Below are 20,134 nucleotides of genomic sequence, written 5' to 3' on the forward strand. Positions count from 1 at the left end.
ATACCAAAGACAAAGTCTTTGTGGTCTTTATGTGAAATATGCATTGTCATCAATAGAATCATTCTGCAGTCAGTCACATATGCTGGTTCTGTAAATAGTGTTTCATGAATATAACACCATCTTCACTCCCAGGATTCCCCTCTGAGTTCACGAAGCATCTCCATAAACTCACATAATACCAATAACCCCCATAGCCGCACACCTCTGAATTCCTTCAAAATCTCCCTTTAATCTAATTTGATGGGGCTCACTCATATTCAAGCATTACTCAAGAATTAGTTGCAAAAGTGTTCTGTATGAGGTCTCCTTATACATGCACTACATTTCCATGGAACTCTACTGATGAACTGTAGTCAGCCATTCACCTACCCTACAACTAACGAGATGTGTTCATTCCATTTCATATCATTTGCAGTGTTATGCGTAGATATTTATGTGGCTACCACTGTGTTCAAATGATTACACAAATGTTTCTCTTACATGACAACATTAACTTGTACTTATTCTCATTACAGCATTTGCCACTCATCACACCTACAGCAAGTTTTGTTGCACACAAGCAATGATTACTAACTCCATACTATTTTATGGATAGAAGTTTTTCTCTCTCTACAAAACTCACTATATTCAAGTTTTGAATATGCTGAAGAATACTGCAGCATACTGACATTAAGGATATTTGTCTATAATTTTAGCATCCATTCTTCTGGGCTTCTACACACAGGAGTAATCTATGCAGTTTTAAGTCATTTGGGATTGTTCACTGTACAAAAAAATCAGAGGAAATTCAATCTAAGAAAGGGGCAATGCCGCAGATGCCTGGTGCCTCATTTTCAACTGATTCAAATGCTTTTCAGTGCCAGAGATGTTTATTTCTATGTCCTCCATTTGAGAGTTCGTGCAACAGTTAAACAATGGTAACTCTGTACAATCTTCCTGTGTGAATAATTTTTTAAATGCAAGATTTAAGACTTCAGCTTTCCTTTTGCTGTCTGCTTTTTCCACAGCAGAAAGATCAGTGAGTCAAAGTATAAAAGTTTTTTTATACATTTGGCAATTTTATGTAGAATTTTAATTTTCTAGGATTGTCAGACTGTTATTTGTGTCACGCATAGCTCTAATACTTACTGACTTTGGCCTGTCAGCGTTTTGCAATCTTTTCTAATTGAAACATGCCACAATCTATGTTTCCTTAGTGTTTTCGTAATGTTATTAATTAACGGCAAGATCTTCCCCAGTCTTATTTGACTCTGAGTGTACTTGACCAGAGCATGATACACAATAACCTTCAACTTCAAATACAATTCCTCTATGTCCATAACATTCTATTTGAATTATATGTATGGAGAATGCTAATAACCAGAATATTTATCTGCTCTGCCAAGCATAAAATCCCTCCTAGGCTTCTTGTAGGATTTATTAACTCCAACAATGATTGTCAGTATTCCTTCCTCTTCCCTAGCTCCCTCAATAAGATCAGATCAGATTGTCAACACTAAGTGTAAAATATTCCTATTATGTCTGGGTCTTCAAACTATTTGCTCATGATCATTTGTGCAGAAAAATTTCTTCCCACCTAATTGCACTTGTTACTGTTACTTGACATAACAGCATTCAACTTCTGAGAATTTAACATTCACTCTATCATTAATTAATTCTCACTCCATCTTCGTTCTCATATTTTTCTTTCTTGTATTTAAATCAACCATACATTAATAGGAAGTGATGACTCGATTGTTCATCTAACTCTGATTTCAGGAAGTCTAGCAACAATGTCAAATCACCATTGGCGATACCCCATGTACGTCTTGTACCGTTGCAATTTCAGAGAACTGTTACCAGGACATCTCCTTTGTTAGCTTAGTGGTCAGTGCAGCTGAGGGCCTTGCAGACGACCCAGGTTCAATTCCTACTACTGGCGCAGATTTTTCCTCAGTTGCAGAACTGAAATGGGGTGCACTCAGGCTTCTGATGCCAATTACAGAACTACTTGACCAAGCAGCAGCAGCTCTAGACCACAAAATTGACAACAGCCGGGAGAACAGTGTGCTGTCCCAATGCCCCTCCATATCGACACCACTGGGAGAGGGTGACACAGCGGGTGCATGGTACCGATGAGTCATCCAGGACTTTTTGACAGAATTTATGTTTACAGTATCAAGGTAACTAACACACACAAAAAATTTCCTCATCCTCTTTTCCACTCCTTCCTATAAGACCACATCCTTCTAATAAATGCTATTCCCATTGCTCGTAAATTTCAGTGCCTTATTACTATTTTATGTTCATCAGTTCTGACAAAGGTTTTACATACAAATGTATCTACAAGGTAGAAAATCTAACACAACAAAGATGGATGGCATCAGGTTCTCTGTCAGCTTCTCAAATGTGACTGTCCAATTCTTTGAGCCTAGTAAATACCTCAAACAGTGTCTTTACTGAAGGGTGTAGTCCTCTTTGAAAATTTCAGAAAATCTTTTTTTTTTTCTTTATAATTTAAAATGTTCTCTGGGATTCTACTTTATTGTACTCTTCATTACAAGTTCATCAGAAACTCCATCATTGAGGTACAAGGTGATTTGTGAAAAAGTGTCTCCAAAAACCATTCACAGTGGGAAAAAAATAGTCAACATTGCAGCCAGTGAGGCAGCACATAATTTCAGCGACAGCCTAACAGGCATTATGGAAATTACGAATATGCTCAAACTTGAGTTTGGATCAACCTGTTACAACTTCTGCACAAATGCAGATGAAAAGCACATCAAGCAAAGAGAGTGCGGATAACAGAAACTGCGGGTTACAGAAGCTGCCAAAAAGGCCTGCAGGACACCATGGCCACAAACATGAGAGAAGAGGACCTCCTTCTGAATCTGGGATTGTTGTATGGTCCAGAGATTGTTGATTTCAGATGTGTGTAACTTAAATATCAAATATGTGACCCAAAACTTTAAACACATTTTCTCGAAACCATATTTTTGAAATTGGCAGGAAACACAACTTGAGAACGACACATTTCATGCCAGCATTCGAAATTCAATTCTCTATCTGTGAATGCAGAAATTTTGCAATATCTTCAGAAGACTATTTTCAGTGGATGCTTTTGGATCAATGTTTTGGGGGTGGGGAGAAGGGTGTTTGTTTCAACAAGTCACCCCTTTGTTGTAACTTAATATTTTTCAATTGTGCTGTGTATGTATGACAGAAAATATACTGGAAAAGGCTTGTACAAAATTAGTTTGTTAGAGGTCCAATATGAGGGCTTTGGGAATTTCTGCCGATGACCAATGTTCTGCTGCAAGGGGTCCTTTCACCTGGTGCAGCGGTTACCGGGAGTGTCCGGTGTGGACACAGAAATGATTTGTTAAAGACAAAAGTGTAAGGAATAAAACTACATCATCATATTTAGTATTACTTTTTATTTTACTAAAAAATAAATCATCTGTTTTTCATGTGGCCACAGAGGGATAACCCCTTAACTATTCAACTATACAAGTGATTGTCCTATGTGAGCATTCACTAATTCAATGAAACAGCTAAACCAAGTATCCACTGATGCACTTTCTCAAATGAAATGATTGGGCAGTCACATATGAGTGACCACTTGTGGGCCTGAAATCTTCCAGCTTTTCTCTATTCAATATTCTATGTCGCAAATATACTTGTGTGTTCAACCTTTGTCAGAGTAAATTTTTATTGTACTATCATACACCCAATAAAATTGCATTTTCATTGTATTTTAATAATATGCTGATATATTAATTTCTTCCTAACATTCTTGCCCTGAGATAGTGAACCTACAGAAGCATCTATTATGTTTTCAATTACAGAAATAATAATGTAAGCACCGTTTGGTTGAGAGATACAAACCCAGACCTTCCTGCAAAACCCCTGTTACAACATCCTACAAGATAATGTGGTAATTAGCATGTAGTAGCAAGTAGCAAAGATACTGGCAGAACTGTAACTGTGAGGGCAGGTCTTAGGTTGTGCATGATTCCTGCACTGGTAAGAGAATGCTTGTAAATGGCAAGTTTCCGGGTTGAGGTACATGTCTCAAAAATAATTTCAACCTGCTAAGCAATCTCAAAACAGCACATCCTCCATTGCAGAGTTAAAACTTCTTTATTAAATTCATACATGGATAACAGACCCAACACCCTCTTTTTACCTTCTTATCATATGCAATTTCATTTCTCTCTCTCTCTCTCTCTCTCTCTCTCTCTCTCTCTCTCTCTCTCTCTAAATTTACATAGTTTCACATTGCATTCAGTGTCACCTACATCCAGATTATTTTCCTGTGTATATCAACAGCCATTCTTGTGGCAACAACATCCCCTCCCCTACCAGCACTCCGTCTGCCCTGTAAATTTGGCCACTGATGAACCTAAAGAGATTTTTCTTTTTATTGGGAAAGTTAACATGACACATTGAGGGAGATACATTTTCTAAAAAAAATGCCTTTGTCTTTTCATGTAGACACTTTCCCTTATATCCAACCCAATTTACATTACTTATACTTTCACACCAAGGAAAGCCTCATGTAAGGACCAGTAATTTATAGCATAATGTTACCATAAAAACCATTTATGTCCAGAGGGTATAACATCAGACACAACATCAAACAATGTCATTGAAATTGCACACCTTTCAACAAGGCAGCTACTTATCTTCTCACAACAGTCCCAACTCAAGATGTTAAGCTACTGTCTTGTTTAAGTATTTTGAAGTTTTTGTAAAAGCACCTGATGTTATGCCTGACATTACATATAACGCTGCAAGACTGAAAGTGGTTCCTTTACATCTTTAAACTCCAATTTAATTAATTATAAACACCACCAATAATTCTATGAATAAAAAATGACGATATTAGAGTGCTTCAGTAGCTTATTTTATAACACCAAAATGAAAACAAAGAAGCAAAACCAAATAGCAAAAAAACTGCAATCTAAAATATTTAAAATCATAAGTAGTTCTGATGTTCATTGTACTTATAAATCATTAAACATAATTGGTAACTTACTTTGAAAAACAGATGAACAACAGGTAACAAAATCTTCCACTGTGTCAAACTGAAGATAACCAACAGTCAAAAAGAGTCTTTAAGTCTATGACAGACAGAAAGACTTCCAGGTGCATGTCGACAGGTGCTTGTGCAAATCAGACTCCGAATGCCAAGACAGTGCTAAACTGCAGCACAAAACAGAGTCTTATAATATCGAGTGTATAAACGTAGAGATTTTTAGTTCTTCACGTGCAAGAACATGCGACTGAAGAAAGAAACCACCACCAACAGTAAGCATTCCAGAATGGTTAGTAAAGTCAAGTAAAATACATTGACAAACTAACGCAAATTCCATCACCTTACACAGTAAAAAAATGCTTTTATAGATTTTAATCATGTAATAGCAGCATGGAAGTTATACAGTTTGTTAGAAAGTAATGCAGTCTTTGAGAAATGACAGTGAAAGTCAATAGCACCAATGAGGGTTTGGTTGACACACCCTTTAATTTTAGCAATTTTTGTAAAGCACGAATTAAGAGATAACAACCACCCAGTGAGAAATAATTCTACTATAATTGGAAATAATTTATTAAATGAATCAGAAGACTAACTGCCTCTGCCAGAAACACACCAGATGCAAACTAAACAATGTTTGTTACAGATAGGACAGAAAGAAGACTTCATATCATGCCACATATAAACAGAACAAATGTAAGGACATGCACACTATGAACACGTAAATGCGTGGAACAAGTATGACTTTTCAAATGTGGAGAAACCCTGCAGTACTACTGTACAAAACACACCCAACATGATGAATTGGCACTGTTACATTACACCTATCCCTCAAAATTTATGAGTTAATTTTAAGATGCTACAGCACGCTGCGACACAGACATGAGAAAAGAAACACACTTTACTCAGAATGTGCACTCAGGTTAAAGACAAAGCAAACACCATAAGTGTCAAATACAGCCAAACTTACTACAAATGTGATATTGTTGATGTTCGACGAAAACTAGTTTGTCTTCGAGATGACTCTGTTGATACAGGCAGACTGCCACGTCTGTCAAAATAGAAGCCATGAATATGGTTACCCAGAATTAGTTGCAACAGAAGCAGTAAGTGGTAAATATCATAAAAGGTACATCAGAAATAAGAAGAAAGTAATGAACAAATTTCTATTTGATCCATAGATACAACATCAGGAAGTCTAATAATTCTTTAGCTTAAACAATTTCTACATCAATCCATTATGGAGAAGACTATGAAATCTGTTCATCTCCACTCTAGCAGAGCAAGGGTTGTCTTCTTTGTACGTATTCTTTCCGTCACCTTTGAAGGATATGTATTTTAACCGAACGTGAATTCCTCTGCAATACAACTCTTACTTATGCCTGAGAAACAAAATGAAGATGCCACTAAAGCAAATAAACCATAAATTATTGTCTGGATGAAAAAGAAAAATGGAAGTAAAAAATAAATCCAAACAAAGCACAAAGTAAACTATAACATTAAACTTTTTTGCATGTGAATGATATCAGTAGTTGATTACCAGTTATAAATATTTTAACATATGGATCACTCTGGAATTAACAACTTTAATTTACAAGTATTGAACTACTACTAGGTGAGCCAAAACTAGAAAATAATATTGCTCTGTTAATACTAAATATAAAATTACAACACAAGATAGATTAACAATTAATGTATTCATGAACTCTGAAGTTTCACTATCACTACAATGATTCACAACAGGTGTGTTGCTATATTTGAAATGGAAAGTAACAGCAGTGCATCTCCCTAACTCCACATGCAGAAATATCATTGGACAACAACACTCTAATCAGTCTTCAGAAACTCCAACATGTATTCTGGTTATTACTCACCAGCTTATTTTGCACAGAACCCTAACACTCACAAGGAGCAATCATTAAAGTGTCCTCCAAAGCCTCTTGTTATACTACTGTGGGTGTAGTTGGGCAATAGTGTTCCAATTTTCTTTGACTTGCCTTTTACAATTTTCATAATTTCACATCTATTAAATTTAATCTACAATCAGAGACATGACTTGAAACATTATTAATAAACCATACAAATTTATGCCATGTGCCCCAACAAACTGACACCTGTTAGTAAATTGTGTGTATTTAGTGAGCAAAATATGTTACACACCACACTCACCCCACTATACTTTCACAATGTAAGATAAAAATTGCTGACAGAGGTCAGAAATCATATTAGCACTTGCACCAATCTACAGTTTACATGAAAAATTTGTTTCAACACTTCATCCACTTTCACATTTTTGGCTACTACTGTGACGAAGCAAGCTGGGATATTTTTTACTTCCCCCCTCGTTTTGCCATCTTACTCCTTAAAATTTATTTTTTTCATGTCTGACTAATTACTATTAACATACGTGAGTATAATCTGTATTTTCATAAAAGAGAAAGGTTGGCCCTCAGTTTTAAACAATATAGCACCAGATCTAATTTTATGCTTAGTTTTGTGTATGTCATCAATTTCCTAATTTATTTTGACTTACGAACAAATATAAATTCTGTACTAATTGTAAACATTTGGAGGAACACCTAATAGTATTCTCAAAGGATCTATTTGGCTCTATTCGAAAACGTGTTAGCAAAGCCAGCCCTTAATTAATTCCAAAATAATTTCCAGTTTTGTCAAAAGTATTGTTTGCATAGCAATATTGGTTAATTTCATGATTTAAACAAATAATTCAACTTAATTATTGTAATAGAAGAAATTGTTAAAAAGAAGGAAGTTTTTTATGTAGTCAGTTAATTGACTGAGCTAAGTTTTAATTGTAATTTATGTAAATTAAACATCGAACAATGGGTAGTTTCAGTGCCTATTATTGTGAGGATATATAAGGGCCTGATTTTTTGTCCTGAGACAGTCAGCCCACAGCCGAGTTTCAGACACGGAACCCATATTGGTTACATCAACTTAACTGTGAAATAAGTGTTACACCAATAGGCTATGTGTTAAAGCAATGAGAATATCTGTTCAATTTATTTGAAAGACTGCAAAATGTGTGGTTCGGTTTTTACTGCTCATAGATGTTCAACAGTAAACTATTGTAGCAGTATGTGGATGTTGGCCTGAAATCTATTAATGAGGCTTATCGAAAGTTAAACGATAGTTAACTGGCCATATTAAACGTGTATATTGGGTGGATGTGAACAGTGAAAGCAAAGAACCAGCCAGTATAGCAACACAGTATGTCGACACCAAGGACAATCAACGAGGAAATAAAGCAAGCGAACATAACACCACCACTGTCGGAATCTGTGATAACATAAAAGAGAATTAGAAAGTGGAATATGTACTTAATCACAGAATGATGCCCCCAGGCATGAAAGGATATACGGTCTAAAATTAATACAATAGATACAGAGTTTCATATTAAAGATACAAGGTGCTTATAAGTAAACTTTCACTGCTGGAGCCAAACAGACAGAAAACTACTGTATGGGTAACCAAATTTATAGTATTTGTGTTGCTAGTAGTGTTAAGAGTCATGACTTGCCATTAGGCACTGGTACAGGTACAGTGGTGTGGGGTTGAAACACAAGTATCAGTGAGCATTACAGTTGCAGACAGTCAACACAGGTCTGAACAACGTAAGCAGGACTTTACTTATACAGCTGTTTTACCAAAACAACAGCAACAGTGCTACTGCTTTTTGTGAGTATTAACACATTAAAGGAACACAGAGTGGTCCACTTTCCACACAAAGTTAGAAGAACATTTTGGAACATAAACTTGGTATACAATTCATAAATGTTACCCTCCCATATGTATATTAAAATGTGTTTCTTTCAATGGTTTATTCATTATTTCTCTACCAAATGTCCTTACAAATGTTTCCACAAGGTTTCATTGTCGTACAATCACACTTTTTCCACATGGGCCCTCTCAAGTAGTGGAAGTTAATTTATTACCACCCTGTCATTATTGCACTATATTATAACTTGATGTCACAAAATAAACATCCTTAAAGTGCACTGTGAGGTGACCAAAACACTTTACATCCAGACAGTGCAGCACGTACAATAACCTACCTCTTTAAAAACCAAAATTAAATTAAATATAAGAAAATAGAATTATTCATGTATAACCATAAGCAAATGTCTTTCTTTTTACATATATTCTTCTGCTCATAAGAATGACTACAGTCTAAGTAATTACAAGGAAAATAAACCATAAAGAAACATGCATAAAATAGATGAACATACAAAAAGCTGCAAAGCCAGGAACATAAAGTCAATCCTCATTGTCTAAATACGAAACTAAGAAAACAACTTTAAATACATACATAAAGTCATCATAAACTAAGCAATAAGAAGTATAAATACACAACCATTATTTATCAGTGCAACAAAAGGAACCCATTCAATATAATGTCAATACACTGAAATCATTTACTTTCAACAAAATGAAGTACATCAATAAATAAAAGTTTATAATGAAAGCTGCCAGTTAATCATTCAGCATATTTTACAAACAACCATCATTAATTATTTTCATGCACAGGATTAGTCAAGGATACAGGAAGAACATTAAAAAATATTTAAGTAGTTTTTTTTTTCAAAAAATAACTTTTTTAGTACCTGTGCAAATCTGCACCATATGTATGTGGTTACAAGTACCAATACCCATATAGAGATTCCCTAAATCAAATAAAGCAAAGCAATCAACAATGTTAAAATATAACTAACAGCAGACAAAATCCAATTCAGACTCTTCTTTGCAGATGTGCAAAGCAGCACAATGAAGAGTTAAGTTAGCAGTGTCATCTAGCAAAAGTGGTGACACTAAGAACACAGTCAACAGTCCATGTAAAGTGTACAGCAGGCAATGTGCCACGCCTGAAGAGAGAAGACCAGTTCCAGCCTGCAGGTACCATTTCAAAAACACATTAACAATTCATACTAAAGTTACATTGTTCGTTCAGCAGTCATTGTGAGTACTTCACTCAGTATGAAAAAAATTTCAGTTCTTCCAATATCTGTGCACATTATGCAAATTTCCAAGATTTTCTTGTTTAGAACTGAACCAATGTTTTGCATTATTAAGATTATTCCTATAATGGTTGAACATGGTCTTCTTCAATCTAGTTGCAAAGTTTGCACAATTACTGAGAAAGCAACTGCAACAACCAGATATCAGTCAAATATTAATTGCTTTCTCCCTCAGAAATTTGACGGTCACAGGACTCCTTATGAGAGAGAAGTCTTGAAAATTTTTACCTGTCTGCAAAAAGTAATAGTTCTGCAATTCTTAGCAGACAATTTCTTAAACTACTGATTCTGTTAACTTACTTGTCTCCTTTTCCGCAATATACAGACAAGATTCTAGCTGTTCTATTAGCATGGCATCAAACATTAATTCTGACCTCTTGACCTACAAAACATTCACACCAAAGAGAGTTATTTCTTTGTTAGCTGGTAGTCTACGTACCTTTCTCCAGGTTTTATTTCTATTCTAATTTTACAATACAATTTACTAACACCTTGTTCTTTATAGTGTTACACTTCAGCAGTACACATAAGTATGTTTAGATTATGTTACCTTCCACTTTAAATTTCTTATGGTTAGGTAATGGAAGTTCATACACTTCCCTCTTGCCATCTATACAGCACATTTAATTTTCAAGTGCACGATGTCAAGTCTTTCACCAAACCATTTGATCTTGTTGTGGTTTTCACACTTCCACACAAAATTATGATATCACCATACCTAGGGTGCTGCACATTAAAACTGCAACACCATGAAGGCAGCATGCAACAAATTTCAAATTGGCATAACATAGTGTACTACATGCTTGGATGTGTAAATAGCCATTTCAGTGAAAAAGTACAAAGTAGGAAGGATAAACACTGCCTAAATTTTGTATATACAAGGAACGCTTACACAGCAGATTTCTTGTTCAGAAATCACATTAGAATGTTTGTTCTTGTGAGAAGATCTTGTTCTGCCTCATGTATGAAGCAGAAACATATACCATGATGTGTCTGAATTCCACAGCGGGAAGATAGTTTCCCATTAGAATGTAGTTTTTATCATTCAGTAATATTCCTGTTTTTCCTGGTCAGGAAGCCATGGTTTTGTCATGCAATCACAGAACCCGTGCGTAATGGAGGGCCATGCGCAACAACATACAGCATGTCAGAGGACACGTATGTAGTCCCTTGCCCATGCAGGTTTACACAGCTACATCTCAGACACTGAGTCAGAAAACGGGCTTGTTTGCAACAAGACAGACAAATAAACTTGCCGAGTGATGGCATATGGAGCACTACACACTGTCAGCACAGTGACCATTGTCATGGCAGCAGATAAGTGCACTGACAGCAGTACACCTAATGACAACACTGAAAACAGGAGTGGCTCCAGGTCATCTTTTCGGAGGGTCCTGGTTCTGCGTACAACATCACAATGGTCGTACCTGTGAACGGTGGTTCCAAGGAGGAGAAACATTGTCAGACTGCATTTCTTACTGTCATATAAACCCAGCAACTATTGTGATGTATGGTGTGTTATTGGGTACACAACCAGATTGTGTGGTTTGCACATCTGGTAATCTGGACAGCAGCCATTACATTTCTGACTTGTTGAAGATGGTGACTCCGCCTTTTTTTTTTAGGTCTCCATGACCACCTCTTTCAACAAGATAATGCAAGACAGTATGTTGCCTGTGGTGCCCTGAATTATTGCTACACAGAGGGTGTTTAACTGCACTCTGGTTAGCATGTTCTCCAGATCTCTTACCCATTGAAAACACCTGGTCATGAGTTGGTGAGAGACTGGCATGCCACCACTCACACCAGCTGCTACTCTGGATGAACTTTGGCAGCATGTTGAAGCAACATTGAATGATGTACCCACAACTGTCATCCAAGTTCAATTAAACTCAATACCCAGCCAGGTTATAACTACTGCTGTCACTAGAAGTGGCAGTTCCGTGTACTAAATTTCCCCACCTTGTACCTCAGCAGCCAAAAAGGTGACACTGCTTTAAAAACAAATAAAGAAACAGTAATGCTTTAGGTGTTCTACATAGTCTCCCCTCACTCGAGTACAATGGGCAGAATGTTCATGCAACCATGTGAAACTGTCAGAAAATTCCTCTTTTGGGGTGTTGTTCAACTCACATGTTACATTGATTCAATGTAAGTTATTTTGTCAAAGAGTTGACGCTTCATGTGCATTCATGTACTTTGTCATTTTGCAATAGGTTTTTAGTGATAAAACCAAGTCTCATCACCAGTGATTATTTTTCCCAGTGCAAAATTGTCTGCATTTTGCATTTCAATGACATTGTAGCATGCATCTAATAGAGATCAAAAATAGAGTGGGTTAATGTTGAGGGCTGCATACATTACAAATCAATACACTGCTGTTATGTCAGTGCTATACTAAAATTCCTTCCTTCCCACTGCAGTTCTGTGAGTATGATGAGTCTGAGAATAGTGGCATTGTGGTTGCTTCCTATTCATTGACATGTTCTCTCTTACTAAAGTGTGCAGAAGTGTAAAGCCACAACATAACACACAAGTTGAGTGCACAATTTTGCTAATGTAAAGTAGTGTGAAGGGTGAAAATGACTGAATTTGGGATCACATGGCCTCTAACAAAGCTATGTTTTGTGAAGCTGTGGAGGGTGCATGATGAAAATTAAGTGATGCAATGTACAGAACTGCAAATGCGTCCCATAAGAAGAAGAAAAATTTTATCCAATGCAAACCAAGTGGATGTGTCCTTGTTTATTCCAACTTCACCATGAGAAAACACGTGTCTCCTCCATCAAATAAAAACTAGCCACAAATCTACATCACACTTACGTACCTGCAACCAAAAAGTACATTATCTGTGTATTCTTTTGGTCACGGCACCTTGCATTTCCGGTCACGGCACCTTGCATTTTCAGGCCAACAGCAAGTTGTGTAGTTTATCATTCATTTGTGTAACTATTTCAAAGACTGCTGTAAATTTATTTTAAGAACTAATAACCATTCATCTCCATGTCATGTTTTCTTGCACTGTCATCACGTACATCATTACTTGCTGATCCTGTCTGTATATCAACGTGATTTTTAGACATTCTCTGAATATAGATTAGATATTAAAATAAATCTATAGCAATCAAACAAACAAACACACACACAAAAAAAACATTAATCACTGTTAACTGATCAGTCACTGTATTGGTAATAATTGTGATGCCTAACAGTTGTGCATGTAGCAGCAATGTAGTGAGCTGTCAGATATGCCTGCAAACTCCTGAGAACTCACTATCTTTTCTACACTGGGACAGTTCATTTGTACCCAACAATAGATTAAAGTGACATGTTTTCTGTTAAAAGGGTCACAGTGGAGATTCATGAGTTGAGTCTGCGAGCAGACTGAGACAGCAAGTTCGCAGATGACGTTACACGACCCGCTGGCAAATTTAATGCGAGTATACTAAACTCTTTTCTGATCTCTAGTGTCCACATATAATTTTCATTCAGGAGTCAAGGTGTGTGGGGAAAACTACGTGAATGCTTTTCTCTTTTTCAAACTATTCTGGAGAATGAATACTTTATCTAGAGATGTTGCTTAGTTATGATTTGTGACAACAACAACACCGACCACTGCAGCCGCATGCCCCCTACTTAACACTGCCCGCTCACAATGGACTGGTCGAAAGAACATCTGTTGTTCAGTTCAAGCTGTCACCATAGTTACTGCACTGATGTCACTTACATGTGACGAATAAAGTCATATACCCCGTAGCTAGAATCATGCTAGACACACAGGCAGAAATTTTGCACACAGATTCAGAACCACAATGAGTGCACTCCCAGGAATCGCCATAATAATGAAAAAGATGAGTCGAGCCCTACTCTAAAAAAAATTTCAAATTCTGGATAATGTGCCCAAAAATCATCTTGAGAGGAATGGAGACTTTTTGCACAAGGCTGGGGCAGTCACAATCTCTTTTGAACAGTAATTGTATTAGGAACTAGTATATGGACTTTTTCTTGTTTGTTGTTGGAAGTAATAGAGACTGCATATCAAGCTGGTGCTGGCTTTTTACCAGTGGCAGCATTCCACCTACTGTCCACTATTTAAATGGCTTTCTGGATTGTTCATTACATGCTTTGTGTTGCCTCTTTCCCTACATGGTGTGAACAACTTGAAATGGTATTTTGTCATAAACTCTTGCTTATTGATAAATTATATTTTGTCAATGTTTATAATTTTAATGTATTGATACTACAATAAATGGTTTCCTTTCATTGTACAAACATGTATTGAGATTTATAGCAATGACAAATGTACATATTCAAAATTATGTATTTCAGGATTATTACTTATGATTTTATCTCGCAGGTATACTAGTTTTTGAACTGCTTATCTACTATGTCTATTTATGTTTTTATTGCACTGTGGATGATTTTCATTTTAATAATCTAGATCTTTATTGCAGTTATAACCAGAAAAATGTATACAATGTACAAAACCAAAGAAAGTTTAATGAACTTTTGTCATGCACATTTATGCTTAGTTTGGATCCTTACATTAAATTTCATTTTGCTTTTTAAGAGAATCATCATAGTACATACAGGACACTTTTAGTGCCATGAATGTTCACATGTTAATTTTCTTTTTGTTATCAAGAATCCTGACAAAGACAATACCCAAAATGAGTAAAATTATATAAGGCGGCTAAAGAAATTTGCTATCGAAACCAGAAATTGATACAAATCCACCAGAATTCTTTTAACAACAATTAATTTCAAATAAAAGGAGCATTAACCACTGACCATGTTCGGGGATGAAGACTTTAGTACCTGAATTCACAGATGATTGGAATGCTGAAGTTCATACAACTCATCTGAATTTTTCTTAACTAAGTTTTTTCTCTAAGGTCAGTACCACATTTCTCAATTGAGCTGGTATTCATCGAAGACTATCTTAGCGCTTCTGCTTACTTGCAACCTAGCCAATAACTATGATGGGTATGTTCTAAACTGTACTGTCACTTTTGCATCAAACATGAAAACAAGGCTTTACAAATGCAAAACCTCCATCAGTACATCAACAACCTCACATGCACTTTCTACCATTGCAGTCTTTGCAACTTTATGAATTATTTGTGCTCTCGTACAGCCCACACATTACTCTAATCCTTACTAACATGGTTGGAGCTTCCCATGCCATGCAGAGTTTTCACAGCCTGGAATCTGTCAACCATCTTGTGAAGCTCAAGTCTTACAATTGACTGAAATCATGTTCATGAATGCCTCCAAGTCTTTTTTCCCCCTACTATATGTTTTACTTATTATTTTAGAAGTCACTGTGTCTGTACAGTAAATAATCAACAGGTTGGCAATTGTTATTACTACCTTTCCCTTTCATGGGAATTCTGGTCCTTGACTCAACCTATCTATAGCCATTAAGCATACTGCACTTACCAGGCACATTAAATTGGTATTATGGCAGCCACAAAATTTTTTTAACTGGTACGTATACAGATGAATACAGGCTGCACCAATTCACATACATTTAAATGTGTTTGCTGACAAACTTTTACTGGTAAATGCATCATTTTTATGTATTGGTTTTTAATGTAATTACTGTAACTAAGAGTTTATGGAGCAGACACCACACCTAATGGTGCATGCATTTATGTGGGGCTAAAATGTTCGTTCTGTTTTCTAATGCAAGCATGTTTCAGAGATAGGAAGTTGCAGTTCTGATTAGTTCATTAAGTTGATAAACAATTGTTCAAAATTCTTTTCTCGAACATGTTAAGGAATTGCTTAGCTTTTAAAAGGTTTTATATCTGGGCTGTTTCAACTTAGCCCTGAACCAGCAGATATTAACTGGCTGAACAGTTGTTTATATTAAATATTTTTTTAATTAACTAAACAACTGCTTGAAATGGTCATGTGTTGTCTATTCTAACTCAGCCACAAAGCAAGATATATTAAATCTGTAATAACACTGTTCACGTTTACGTCGCACTCACTTAGCGTAGACCGGGACTGTGTCCTAGGCATGCCCGATGTTAACTGACTGGGCACAGCCCGTGCTGCCGGAGTTGTTCTTGTTGTTGTTGTTATGCCAGCACAGGTCGCGTCCGAATTCTCGCGTGCTCTCTGGTGGACGGGACTCTACTTGCGGCAACTATCGTCTGTGACGCGCCATGCCAATGTGTGCCTCCCGTGATCTTTCTGGTGGCTACTGCACTCCTCCTCCTTTGGGGGGTGAAGCCACTGTGATCCACTGCGTCGGAAGGTGGAGTGTCGGGCAGGAGCGATGACCTCCACATCCACTGGAAGGCCGGAGTCGAGGGGATCTGCCAACCCTCGAGCCGGAACCTTCGAATACGACTGGAAGTGACCCACACGAAGAGGCCCCCGTCGTCCCACAACCAGAGCCCGGGACAGAACGGGCGACAAGCTGTCGAACTCCGGATCCTGTTCCACCTCGGGAGGGGCAAGACCCAGTGGCGGGGACGAAGGGGAAGGGACGACCACAGGTGAACCAGCCTCCTGAGAAACCAGGCCTGCTAGGGGAGCCAGCTCTCGTTGGGGCATCTCGAACGATGGCGATGCCGGTGCTGGAGCGACTGGAGGCTGCCAAGGCTGAGAACCATCGCAGTGCGGCAGAGTCACAGCGGCGAGAGGAGATAACGTCCCCTGTGAAACCAACACAGGTGCCGGCAATGGGGAAGCCGGTGTCCGAGAGGTCGGAGGGTGGGTACCCGAACATGGACGTAGCTGATTTTGGTGACGACATACCACCACCTGCAAGGTATAGAACCGGCGGCCATTTCGGCGCAGGACCACCGGCGGTATCCAACGTGGATTGCGATCAAACCCATGAGCCCAGACCGACATACCCAGTGGAAAGCCAGGTACTCCGTTTTGTGAAGACTGGCGAGGACCAGGCCGGAGGAGGTGCAGCAGAGTCCTAGGTTGACGCCCATGAAGGAGCTCTGCGGGGCTGCGTTCTCCCATAGGTGTGGTCCGGTATGCCGTGAAGAAAAACGTCAATGCTTCCTCCGCAGGAAATTCGTGCACATACTTTATCATCTGCGTCTTAAATGTGCTCACCATGTGCTCGGTTTCCCCATTCGGTTGTGGATGGAAGGGGGGAGAGCAAACGTGCCGAATACCGAAGCACCGACAAAAATCCTGGAAGGTCTGCGAAATAAACTGCAGTCCATCGTCCGAGACCAGGGTGATTGGCAGACCTTCCACAGAAAAGATTTTTGCTAGTGCCTGGATTGCAACTTCTGAAGTGGTTGAGGAGCAGCGAACCACATATGGGAATCGGGAATAAGCATCAATGACAATGAGCCAAAAGCCGTTGAGAAACAGGCCCGCAAAATTGATGTGAACACGTTCCCATGCTTGGGCTGCCGGCAGCCATGAAGAGAACACTGCCCTGGGAGATGCTTGTTGGCTCGCACACTGGGAACAGGCGGCCACCAAGTGCTCAATTTCTCTGTCAATACCGGGCCAGTACACATGTCTGTGAGCCAAGGTTTTAGTACGGGAAACACCCCAGTGCCCCGCATGTCATAACGTGAGGACCTCCCTTCGTAAAGTTGCAGGAACAAGCACACGAGGAGCTGTATCATTGGTAGCCAGAAGGAGAACTCCTTCCAAGACCGAGAGGCGGTCTCGTAGAAGAAAATAATTACGAAGAGGGTCCGAGGCCCGGCCCGGAGGGCGGGATGACCACCCCTGCTGAATGAGGCGAACTACTTGCCGGAGAACCGGGTCAGCTGCCGTTTCCCTGGCGACTCGAGAACTAGTGATCGGGAAGCCATCAACCGCTTGGCGGGCTGCCACATCCAAATGAAAACACACAATCTTCTCTCGATCGAACGTAGGATCTGAGCCCACCGGAAGGCGAGAAAGAGCGTCGGCATTGGCATGCTGTCCTGTAGGGCGAAAATGAATGTCATAATGGTACTTAGAGAGGAACAAGGCCCAGCGCTGTAGTCTGTGGGCCGCCCTATCCGGAATCTGAGAGGCGGGGCCAAATAACGATATTAACCGCTTATGGTCAGTGATTAACTGAAACTTCGTGCCATACAAGAAAGGGTGAAACTTGGTAACAGCGTAGACAATGGCCAAAGCCTCTTTTTCTACCTGGGAGTAATGGGCCTGCACGGGACTAAGAGTTTTAGACGCAAACGCCAGTGGTTGCTTGGAACCATCTGCGTTGCGATGGGCCAGAACCGCCCCCACCCCATACTGCGAAGCATCTGTACCCAGGACCAACAGCGTATGGGGATCAAAAGTAGCCAAACAAGGGGCTGACGTGAGGAGGCCCTTCAACGAGGTGAACGCTCGCTCGCATGCAGGCGACCAATCAAAAGGAACACCCTTGTGCAGAAGGCAGTACAGGGGGTGGGCTATAGTGGAAGCCCTGGGAATGAACCGGTGGTAATAGGCTATCTTGCCTAAAAAAGCTTGTAACTCTTTCAGTGAAGCGGGCCGAGGAAGGTTGACGATACCTTGGACCAAACTTCCTAGTGGCTGGATGCCGTGCCGAGAGATGGTGTAGCCCACATACTCAATGGACAGTTGGAAGAAGGTTGACTTACGCAGGTTGCAACGCAAGCCCACAGACCTGAATTTGAGAAAGAGGGTGCGAAGGTTGTGCAAGTGTTCCTTCGTGCTGCGACCTGTGACAATTATGTCATCCAGGTAATTAATACAATGAGGGATTGTCGAAGTGACGTGCTCAAGATAACGCTGGAATATCGCCGGGGCACTGGATATTCCGAAGGCCAACCGCTGGTACTGGTAAAGACCAAATGGGGTGTTGACAACCGCCAGCCGTTTAGAGTCCTCATCAAGAGGTATCTGATGATAAGCCTCCAAAAGATCGATTTTCGAAAAATATTGGCCTCCCACTACGGAGGAGAACAATTCATCAGCACGAGGCAAAGGATAGGTGTCCACCACCAATTGGGAATTAATGGTGGCCTTGAAATCGCCACAAAGACGTAATTTTCCCGAGGGCTTCCTTACAATAACGAGGGGCGAAGCCCACTCACTGGAATAAATGGGAAGATCGACCCCTAGGGCTGTCAGCCAGTCTAGCTCTTCCTTTACTTGAGGGCGGAGAGCCAAGGGGATCTGCCTCGCGTGTAGAAAACACGGGCGAGCCGACGCCTTCAATGTTAAGTGAGCTTCAAAATCTGAAACACGCCCCAGGCCCTCCTCAAAAATATCGGGAAAGTCTGAGATCAAAGATTCCAATGATTGATAGGTAACGTCTTCGGAGACCAACTGTATGGTGTCAGCGATAGAAAAACCGAAAGCTTGAAAGGCATCCAGGCCAAAAAGGTTAGAGGAGCTCGCATCACTGACAACAATAAAAGTAATAGGCCGAGTGACTGATTTGTAAGTCACGTCGGTAGTGAATTGACCCAGTAGGGGAATGAACTGTTTACCATAACCGCGTAGACGCCCGTAAACTGGCGCCAATGGGGGCGATCCAAGGGCGGAATAAGTTTGTGCATTCAACAACGAAACTGCCGCGCCTGTATCTACTTGCAGTTGTAACCGGCGCGACTGAACCGACACCTCCATAAAGAGTTTGCATGCCGATGCGTCAGGAGCCTGGCCCGATGAAACTTCCTGAATGTCAACGTCCATGTCCTCTGTACCTGCTTCCTTCGATTCTTTTGAGGCTGAGCGGCAAACTTTAGCAATGTGACCTTTTTTATTACACTTGCGACAAACGGCCCAACGCTGGGGGCACTCTGACTGATCATGATGTATATAGCACGACGCACAGGATGGCAACAGGGGCCGGCGGCCGGAATTCTGTTTACACGCCGTGCGGCAGCGGCCGTAACGGCCGGATTGTACCACTCGCACGTCGTCCACCCCGGACACAGTGGACGCGGTCGCGCCGCCCTGAACCTCCGCGACGTCGCACCACGCTTCCAGCTGTTGACCTGCTGCGTGAGAGACTTCATACAATTGAGCAATGGACAGGACTTCCTCGAGGGAAGGGTCTTCTAACTGCAGGGCCCATTGCCGGACCTCCCTATCAGTGGCCGAACGAACAATGACGTCG

The 20,134-nt window shown here is 39.8% G+C and overlaps 1 protein-coding gene across 1 annotated transcript in view; it reads right to left on the minus strand.

The window, feature by feature from the left end:
* LOC124544810 (small G protein signaling modulator 1-like) overlaps positions 1 to 20,134 on the minus strand; it is a 308,561-nt gene that overhangs the window by 176,291 nt on the left and 112,136 nt on the right. The window contains exon 10 of the mRNA XM_047123500.1: positions 5,988 to 6,068. Coding sequence (XP_046979456.1) covers positions 5,988 to 6,068 — 81 coding nt within the window. The remainder of the gene's footprint in view (positions 1 to 5,987; positions 6,069 to 20,134) is intronic.

The sequence above is a fragment of the Schistocerca americana genome, chromosome 8, assembly GCF_021461395.2.
Source record: "Schistocerca americana isolate TAMUIC-IGC-003095 chromosome 8, iqSchAmer2.1, whole genome shotgun sequence".
Taxonomy (NCBI): domain Eukaryota; kingdom Metazoa; phylum Arthropoda; class Insecta; order Orthoptera; family Acrididae; genus Schistocerca; species Schistocerca americana.